A 10,684-nucleotide genomic window follows, 5' to 3' on the forward strand; every position below is an offset into this window, starting at 1 on the left:
AGCCAATATATAATACGAGTGTGACATAAAACCACAGGAAATGCCTCTATAAATAAATATGTATCTTAATATGTATCATATGATACCTATCACTAAATTTACATAGGTATAGATTAAGGCCACCCACTTATACCTAAGCCTTCCCTAACTAACATAGGGATTACTATTAGACTTGTTATTATAAGCCTAAGTGGTGCACGATCACACATGGCCCAAATAAATATGTTAGAATATAAAAATAAGAATATATTTTCATATAGTTGCTATTAAAAATTTTTAAAATATTATAAATGCCGGTTGAACCGAATTATTTTAAAATAACCGACTGCCAAATTATTTCGATTTTATTATCCAACGATAAAAATTAGCCAACTCATCACTCATGGATTGAATAGCTGAGCGAATCTATTCGGTCACTTCCAATGCTTCTATTTTAGTTCTAAAAGTTGTTTTCACTTCTATAGTTCTATATAATTTTATCTTTCTTACTAGTAAACTATATTTTTATGATGATATTTTTTAGTTAATATGATATTTGCTCTGATATGCAAAATTATATGTTTATAAAATTTGAGGTTGTTAAATATAAATATTAGTTAAAAATAGCTAAGCAACAGAAGACACACCATTCTACTACTTCCATAGATTTTTTTTTTTTTTAAATTTTTAGTTTTCTAAACTATATTTTAAACTACTTTTTAAAAAACTCAAAAATATATGAGTGGCAATTATAATACTTTAAAAACTTTTAGTGACAATAAATATCATATAAAGCTGCCTAACACCTTAAAAGCTTAGTAGTTAATGAGAAAATAAATCCCATTTAAGGCCCCCAAATCCCTAACACTAAAGTGAAGCAACCAAAGTACTCTCCACCTTTCAAAGCTCAGGCAAAAGCTTACAATGAACAGTCCTTGCCCAACGCCACCACTCTACCGCCAAAAATCGAAGGTCTTCCAACCAACAACTACCCAAAGAACAACCCCCCCACCTGCATGACCATTGACCGTTGACCGTTGGCCATACACTGGGGCCTTTAGGCGGGGTAGTATTTGGTTTGGGTAGTTGTTGGTTACCAAAATAAAGTTGCCCCTGAGGAGCCAACCACATAATGGATGTGGTTTTGAGGAGGACGAGGCAGTTGTCGAGGAGAAGGACCAAAAAGAATCACTGTAGGAAAAAAACCCATTATTCTACGCATGCCCTCGGTTCTTTTACCTTTTCATAATTAGTAGCTCTCTCGAGGGCTTTAGTGGAATAATTCCCTTTTTGCCTCTCTCTTTCTTTTTTCTTTTTTTTTTGGTTTTTTTTCCCTTCCTGCCCTTGCTTTAATTATTATTTTGGCAAGGCAGGCGGCGCCGCTCTGAAAAGAAAAAGAAAAAGAAATTATTTTAACTCGAGTGCTTTTCTGAAAAAGTGGCTCGTGAACCCCCATCATAACTATCATTTCGTCTGCAAAAGAAAAAGGGCCTTTTTATAATTTTAAAAAACTTGTGAGAGAAAAGTTGCTATTTTGGAAGAGAGTGCCTTTCTTGTTCGCTTGCGCTACTGTGTGTTTGGAAGCAGATCTTCTGCAGCCATGACTGTAGGAATATCTTCTTTTCTCCTTTTAGTTTTTTTTTTCTTTCAGAAAAAAATAAAATACTTGGCAGTCCTTCTTTGGCTCAAAACAAGTTAGTAGTCAAAAGAAAATTTTGGCAAATAGTTAGAAGTACTAACACGTTGATTAGACGATGCACAGGATTTGGTTTTTTTAATAAAATATAATTCGAAAATAAAATTAAAAATTTATTTAGCAAAAAAGTTCCATTGTAGACACATATGATTATTATTATTATTACACTGTTTAAACAATTTTAAAACATTTCTCGCTATTTAGCGGTCAATTACGGATTGCCAAAATGACCTGGCCGTACGAATTTTCCTACAGTCTGGGTGCAGGGGATACGATCCGCTTCTTTTTGTACGAGAATTATTAAAGAATAATAGAGGTTTTGACTTCCCTCGGTCCCCGTGACCGAGGATATATTATATTAGGTTGGACTCTATAGCGCTCCACGTTGCAATTAACTTAGATGAGCAATTTGTGATAGGTTGAAGCTGGTCTTGGAGATATTTGAATCGAAATAATTGTTTAACGACATGTATAATTTAAAACCTAAACTAATCAATTAAAGGCTTTGTTTATCTAAAGACGGTTGATCCGTTGTCTAGCTCATATCTAATCTTATTAAAAAAAAAGTTTTAGGAGCCCAACTTAATTTCCGGTTATTCTTTAATTTATATTTATCAAATAATTAATTAGATCAACTCTTTATATCTAAAGATAAATGACAAAAAAATCAGCGGTTTACTGAACCTATTTGTTTAGGCTGACGTGTCAGAAATAATATCTTTTATGTAATAAATTTGTTTTTCCTAATTTAATTAAAAAAACTCCAATAAATGTTCTTTCTTTTTTTTTAGAAAAATTTAATTTAATTATCGAAGACAACAATTTAAGACCGATTTCAGACCAGACATCAAATTCTTCTTGTGTAGTTGAGCATCAAATCAATTAAATGTCTCCCTTTTTTTATTTATTTTTATTTCCAACATACATTTGATGTGATTCTAAACAGTACGAGAGTTATGTCAAGCCAGCCTTAAATACCTGCCTTTTATGAGAAAAAAATTATATTTCACACACTATATTTTTAACATTTCTACTCTTAGAATTTTTACACGCATTCTAAAAAATTAATTAATTTTTTTTCACATCTCACAGTCATTATAATCCAACCGCAGTATTACTTTTTATAAAATATTTATAAAGTTTTTGTGGGCAAGATACTTTTTATTTTTAATATTTACATTTTAAGAGAAATTTATTGTTTTTTTTTTAAAGTTGTATTAATGATTATAAAAGCAAGATTTAGGGTGTTTTCTATAAGTTTTCCTTGGACTTATTCTCTGATACCTTGGGCTAAGAAAGAATATATTTCGTTGTAATAATCTGATCTTTTTTTCCTCAGAAAACCCACTTCTCTTAATATATATAACTAAGAATATTCTGTTTTATTTACAATATATTATTTATATATGATGCTTCTGTAATTATTCCAGCTTTTAATCTTTCAAGGTAAAAAAATATTCAGTCTAAATATTCCAAGTATATTTTAGTACGACAGGAGGAGAAATCTCGGTACCAGTGCATGCATGGGGAGGAACAAAATGCCGTAATTAGCTTCGAATTGGCATTCATCTGCAGTAGTTTTGACGAAAGAATGCGTCTTCTTTTCTAGAAGCACCTCAGCTTTGAGTAATCTCGCACTAAACAAATCCCAGGAAAGCTTCGAAGCCATTGACTACATTTGCAACTTGGAAACAAATTAGAGGATGATCTCTCTAATCACACTCTTATTGCCGACCAGCTCCGTGTTTTCTGGATATTCTACCAAACCAACAACACCAAAAGTTTATTCTTTTATACGAAGTCATAAGTTTTAATTATAATTCCAAGAGGTTAACATCACATAATGGAATGGATGGGTGTATTAATCATACTTAATTATAACCTACTGTTGTTTGCATGCATACTGAGAACAAACCATAAATAAGATGGTGGGAATATAAAGAAGAAGACAGCTTAGGTATTGAATTGCGAGAATAGACATAAATGACTGCTAAACGAATGAAGAGAATACTTTACTTTTAGCCTTCTTCCAATTTACAACTGGTTGAGAGTACATCAAGTTCAAATTAGTTTCATGTTTATGATACAACAGTATGTTATAGAGAAGTGAACTGCCCTGCCCCCAGGTACTGTTGATTCATCTCTTTTAGCATCATCACTCTTTTGTATACAAGTCCCGGAAAAAGTTAAACATGAGAGGAGAGAATGGCAGCATCAGAGATGCATCGCCTGCTTCCGTTTGGACAAAACTAATCCAAGCTCCTCGCATTGCTGCTCATCAGGTTTCAAACTTTTCGGGACGGCGCCAAAAGCTCGACGTGCAACCTCCAATCCGGATACGGCTTGATGCAAATAAGTGGAGATTTCCTCCATGCTCTTTTTTAACTTATGAGTGCTAAGAGATTTTAACAAGGCAGGCTTGGTTGTGGAGGGAGGTTTCTCTTCAGGAATCTTGTTTAGCTCAGCAGCCTCGATAAATCTTTCAGTGGCTGCCTCCCATGACAATTTATGTCGTACCTCATCTATTAATGGAGCAGGCTCTTCATCAAGAGCATTCAGAGTTAATTTCACAAACTCATCCTCATTATTATATATGTGGCAATTCGGAAACTGCTTGAAGAACTCATTTGAGGGGTGGTTGGCACAAATGACGATCTTTCCCATTGCCAATGCTTCTGCTGTTGTTGTGCAAACCACATCTGTTGTGCTCGGATTCAAAAATACTTTGTATCTGCAAAAAGAAAAAAGATGCAGTACTTCTCAAATAGCAATAGTAGAGACTTTTATGACAACAAGTGAGCTTGTTATATTAGTGCATAAATTTTGAAATTTTAACTGCTGCTAGAATCCAAATTAAGCCCCATTCTATATCTACAATCACACAATCACTGGTGGAGTATTAAGAAAGATAATCATTCTAGAATGCAATTAACGAAAAAGATGTACACATATCTCAAACAAATGGACTTTTAAGTCAAAAGAACACTCCAACTTACTCATGGAACAAAGGGTCAGCATGATCACGTCCCGGATAAACTTTTACTATCAAACTCAATTTTTCAGCAGATTGTCGAACTTGATCAGAATCTTCTCCATTTCCATATAAATCCACTTGAAGATCGGTTAACTTGCTCTGGTGCTTAGATAGTAGTTGAAGAAGCTCCTTATAGCCTTTATTCCAAACCATCTTCCCAATGTAGTAGATACCTTTGGTGAAAGCTACTTCACCTTTCTGCAACTGCCCTAACTTTACCTTGCCAACCTCAAGAAATTTTGGATTGACACCATGAACATTGCAGACGATAGACCTTGGCAGATCCTGGGTAGCAGCTGATAATCGGATAATCTACATCAAGATGATCTTCACATTAGCATAGATTTCCTGAAAGAATATAATAAGCTTTTACAATTTGACTATTCTTTTGAACCTGATGCGGTGTGATTATTTAAGTTCCCTAAATCAGGTATGATAACAAAATATTACAATGAGGGAGAGAAAATTATAACAAAAAAACAAATCTAAACACTTGAATAAATGACAGCTCCCAAGGCACTCTTGAGCCTTAAATAATTGCAATGGACTTATTACTATGCAGGAAGTTCAAGATGGTTTAGCAAGATCCCTTGTCCCTCATCTTAGCATTTTACTGAAAAAAATGCTTGTTCAGAATTCAATGAGCAAGAAGAAACTGCTGTCCTGAATGTGAAACCACAAGCATTGCCAATCAAAGGTACAAACTCATGAATGACCAAATGATATATTCGTGTTTAATTTGTAGAAAATGATTGAAAACCCAACTCCAAGGCAATCTAAATGAGAACAGTAGGTAAGAAAACAGAAAAATATATAATAACATTATTCTGAAGGATCGAGAATGGATGTCAAAGAAAAAATATTATCTAGAAAGATGAGTCGCATAAACCAGTGAAACAGTGAAATAAGTTTTATCTTGGATCCAGAAAATGCACATTCTGGAGAAAAGTCATATTCTATGTTATTCTGAGAAAAGGTGAAAGAAAGTTGAGATTTCCCAGCAGAACCAAGAGATAAGCCTGAATAGGGCATGGTTAACTCAAACTCCGTTCTGCTATAAGCCTAGAACCATTGCTTTGGAACAAAATCCTTATGGAGTACATCTTTAATCTAAAATATCCAAATATATTTCCCAGTATAATGGAGTACAGTATGTTTACCTACACCAATTACACCATTTTGAGCATGAAAAAAGTCGTATCTGAACCATGTATTCTTACTCTGAAAAATGTTTATCTATTTTCTATCAGATGCCTCTGAAGAGATAATGGCTATCTATTTTAGAGGGAAGGATGATGACCAACAGTCATTAATGTCTTTAATACTATCGCTGTCTCAATAGAAAAATCATGAATTCAATTATCATAAGTATTACAAAATTATTAATTCAGTAAAGTGAGATAAGCTTGTAAATCCAAATAAGTTGCTATTTTCCTAAGATGATATTTGCCAGACAAATAGCTTTCATAAGAATGACATTTGCCAACAAAAAGCATGTCTTTCAATTAAAGATGCCTTTATATCTAACATGATTTCAAGAAGAACAAGAAAACTAACAAGATTTTGTCTTGTACGCCATTTATTTTCTTATTGTTGATAAAGTTTAATTACTTGACCAATAGACAGTATATTAGCATTATAGTTCTCTATTTCTCTGAAAACATCATAGGAGATGAGCTATTCAAAGTCTAATGGCAGAATTATGTATAAGCAAACAGATCAATGTGCTCACCAACTCCATCCAAATGCATCAGGGATTTTCTCTTTATACATTTCAAAGGAAATACACAAAAGTATCAATTTATGAACACTATAGAACATGAGAAAGAAATATAGTACCCAGATGCATCATTTATAGACTTACTTTGTGGCAATAAATTCGAGTAACCCAAGTATTAGCAGGTTTGAGGAAAAATGCTATCACTTGTCCATTCTTTTCTCTCTTCACATACTCCAGATAATTGGTGTGAACAACACCAATTACTTTGCGGAATTTGGTTTTCCATCTACGTCCATGATGGTACCAAGTAAGATGCTCGGGCTCCTCCAGGACAGCAACATCAGCTTCCTCATTAGGAATGATTTCTGTGAGATCTCCAACAGGTAGGATGCTCCTCATATCTTTGGAAAACTATATAAACAAGACATGAAATCTTGCATCAAACACAAAGAATATTTAGTTCATGAATACCCGAGGGAAGAATTATCACCATAAAGGAAAAGCGAAATAAAGACAATCCAGATATGTCCTGACTCTTGGTCAAGAGCATTTTTCAAGCAGCAAAAGCCTTCTGCATTGCTTCTTAGTTCTAAACATGTCAAACTAGTTTAACTTGCCAAACAATAACAATTAATGACGACAACACAACCACCAACAACCTAATCAAGAAATATCATGCTATGTGTTTTACCTTTTCTCCAAAATTGAGTAGAAGGTCAAGATAAGCACTGGTTACCTTTGCAGGATAGAACTTGATGTTGAACCATGCTGAAAAATAAAGCCTCTCCTCGAGCCATCCACGGACATAGGCTTCTTGTTCCGCTGGCGAACAAAATGTAATCTTGTTTGGATAAACTAGTTCTTGGTCCTTCAAAGAGAGCCAAGGAATCACCAAGGTGACTTCCCTGTCGCCATTCTTCGCGAGAAAAGCGGCACGAAAAAGAGGATTGACGGCAGTTCCTGTCATCCATGGAAGGCTGGCAGTCGTGAATATTGCAATGTGCTGCTTCATTGGCATTGCACCATCAGGTATAGTTGAGGAGGTCATCAGGCTAAACAAATAATATTAGCAAAACATTCCACAATCCATCTGACAAGCAAAAGCAAATAAAAGACGATTACAATTGCAGAATCCTCTGATTCTCATAACAAAAAAAAAAAAAAAATTCATTCAACACTAAAAGGAGAAAACTTTTCGTTTGTAAAATTAATTTCACACCATGTAAAGCCAAGAGCAGTAGAAAAACTAGATCGAAATATTGAAATGAATGCAGAGAAAGAAATCGTACCTTTCATCGAAAGAAGAACAAGAAGCCACTAATTGATTCGTTAATTGTAGAAGGGAGATGAGGAGAAAGAATAAAGAGGCGACGAAGTTCTTCCTCCTTCCTCGTATTCGTTGTTATTATTATTTTGGGTAGAAAAAAGAGATCGTAATTTGTACGCGAGAAGAGGATAGAACCATAGAAAGGTAGGAAAGAAAAGAAAGTAAAGGAAAGGCAAGCGAAGGAGAACGGAAGACGACGGTCGGGTCGATTGCGGTGACGATACCACTGCGGTTTCTCGCTCGGATATGCGGATCGTAGTATGCGAGATGGATTTGACGGCTGATGGAAGGGGAGTAAGCAGTCTCGTACTCCTACTCCCCTTGTGGGTTACCGAGATCGATGTATCGATGCGCAATGGGATTCGTACAAAGTTTGGTAGAGTTGACAGGCTGGTTAATCTTTGGACAAATCATCGTAAACGCCTCTCCCGCTACGGTCGGATTTGGTACGAGCCGACCGTCCATGTTAATATGTTTTGATCGATCGATTTTTAATGGATCAATTTTGTTGTTGTTGTTGTTGTTGTTGTTGTTATATTCTTATATCTAAATTGAATTCGATTCCTTCGTATTATTTTAAGAACTCGTTTGTTAGATATAAATTGGATAACAAGTAAATCATCCTTTTGTATTATACAAGAACATCCAGGTCTCCAAGCATATAAGATAATTGTTTGGATAATTAAGTTAATATTTTCATTAATTGACGACCCTAACTATCGTACCGAGCTACTGCTCCAAGCCGCTATAATGATGAACCAAAATTTCAAGCCAATAATACTCCATGCTAAGACATCACCGAGCTACCTATAAAAAATATGTCATTTTCTAAAAAGAATTGCTTTGGATACCAAATTGATTGAAATGAAATTAATGATCATTAATTACAAGGCAGAGGTGATCATCACGCAGGTCAAGATTGTTCACAGTCAACCCACCAATCACTTGGGCTAGGCAGAGTTTGGACCGAGCTAGAATATTCTAGCTCGTCACCGCCCATTAGCCAATTAGATATATGGCTTGAGTTAGGTATAATGGGTCTAACATAATATGTTAAATATAAAAAAATATTATATCTAAGTGGGCTAAGTTTAATGGGCTTATATGAAAATATTTTAGTTATCTTTCAAGAAATATAATTTACGAAATATCCAATGTGAACCAAAAAAATTATAGAAATATCCACGCATTATAGATCGAGCCATAAATAATAGTAGTGGGTCCGTCGGGCTTTCAGGCCGGGCAAAGACTTAGCCCATACCGCCCACTACCGTCTCAAGCTTGGGTTGAGCCAGACTTAGCCCGATTAAAATTGAGCGCGTTCGAGCCAAATTTGGGTGTGTCGAACTTAATGATCTCGTATCTAATTCCCTGTTCCTCATGCTGTCCTCATCTATTATTATAATGCCAACATTCGAGTATGACAATAATCCAAAGTCATATTTTTATTAGTCTCAAATATGAGAAGATGAAAAACAATTCGGGGTATTTAAGGCTGCCAGTTGTTGAGTCCTACCACCTCTAAGATCAAAAAATTATAAGCTCAATGCATAGAATGAATAGGTGATATATGCAACGTGGACACACGGCAAATTTAACCCGTTATAATTTATTTCTGTAGAAGAATTGATTCAATTGTCCAGCTTATTATTATCAATAAAACTTAAGATCAAACTTTGGCAATAATAATAATTTCATCTTTCACTAATTTGCAAGACAGACTTACATTCAAAATTTAATGGTATTTTCGTGTCCCTAGCAAGTTATATAAAATTGAATCCAGGCCTAGTTTAGTTAGGATATTAGGATAACCTAACTAACTTAATTACTATGTTATTCTCATTTCAGATTATTAATATTTAACCGCTAAAAAGTGAAAAAAAGAAAATAATCACTTAAAATATTATAAAACAATAATTACACTATTTGGAAATGTGACAACCACCAACTTGGAATTAGTTTATCTTCTTTAATATGTGACAGAGAATTATGTATGCTTAATTTACACTCTAAAAATACCCAACTGCTTGCAGAATTGAGCATTAATTAAGTAGCACTACCAATTTCGATTGCTCAACTGATACGGGTAGATATATATTACTAGTCTATTATCTAACAGATAATAGTTTAAGTTTTTGATCATGTAACCTCAATAAGCATGATGAGTATGTAACATTAGGATAGTCCAGGTAGCAAAATTGTATTTATCCCTACAGAGAAAAATAATAATAATTAGTCCTTTTACTATTCAAAATGTTCCACAATATATTAATTCTGTAAGGATTAAGATTGTGATGAATAAAAATGTATAAAATTAAAAAAAAATATTTATTTTGAAATACACTATAGACAACCAGCAAAAAGAACTTAATCGAAAATAGTCAAGTGTCATAAATTCTTTAATTTTAGTAGTCATATGTACACCATAAGTCTAGTCAAACTAAAACCACAAAAATGAATAATAATATGATACTTTTTTTTTTCATTTAAAAAAACATGATATATATATATATATATATATATATATATATATGTGAAGGCCGCATTGAGTGACGGGTTCTAATTCGCAGCTTCTAGAAGCGGGACCCGCCGAACTAAATTCGTGTCTCCAATTCCTCGTCACGTTTGGAGGCGCGTAATCGCCGAGTGGTCCGCCCACCCAACCGAAAACTACCTGCTAACCCCTCCCTCCCTCTCCCTCTCCCTCTCCCTCCCCAGAAATTTGGATATGGCACCCTACCTTTCACCTAAATTTGCAAGTCCTTCTTTTCTTACAAATGAGAGGGAAAAGGACAGTTTGCAAATATAAATGTCATTATTTCAAGGTGCAATTTGCAAATATTGAGATATATATATATATTAGTATCTGGACCAGAGATTTTCTCAGAATATAGGGTGTTATTTAAGAGTTTCACTTTTGTTTATTGT

The 10,684-nt window shown here is 34.3% G+C and overlaps 1 protein-coding gene across 3 annotated transcripts; it reads right to left on the reverse strand.

Moving 5' to 3' along the window:
• Nucleotides 1–3,674: 3,674 nt before the first annotated feature.
• Nucleotides 3,675–8,070, reverse strand: LOC140791274 (digalactosyldiacylglycerol synthase 2, chloroplastic-like). Of its 3 annotated transcripts, none has more exons than XM_073141760.1 (5): nucleotides 7,719–8,070; nucleotides 7,166–7,481; nucleotides 6,574–6,840; nucleotides 4,672–5,021; nucleotides 3,675–4,406 (listed from the first exon to the last, which is right to left on the reverse strand). In XM_073141760.1, exons 2-5 carry the CDS (start codon nucleotides 7,475–7,477, stop codon nucleotides 3,890–3,892), a joined length of 1,446 nt encoding a protein of 481 aa, XP_072997861.1. In that variant the 5' UTR covers nucleotides 7,478–7,481; nucleotides 7,719–8,070; the 3' UTR covers nucleotides 3,675–3,889. The 3 variants fall into 3 exon arrangements, with proteins under 3 accessions (XP_072997861.1, XP_072997860.1, XP_072997862.1); XM_073141759.1 differs by having other exon boundaries at nucleotides 7,166–7,519; nucleotides 7,719–7,934; XM_073141761.1 differs by having other exon boundaries at nucleotides 7,166–7,432; nucleotides 7,719–7,864.
• Between the last annotated feature and the right edge of the window lie 2,614 nt (nucleotides 8,071–10,684).

Source organism: Typha latifolia, chromosome 6 (genome assembly GCF_019914945.1).
Source record: "Typha latifolia isolate L0001 chromosome 6, TyphaL0001v2, whole genome shotgun sequence".
Lineage (NCBI taxonomy): Eukaryota > Viridiplantae > Streptophyta > Magnoliopsida > Poales > Typhaceae > Typha > Typha latifolia.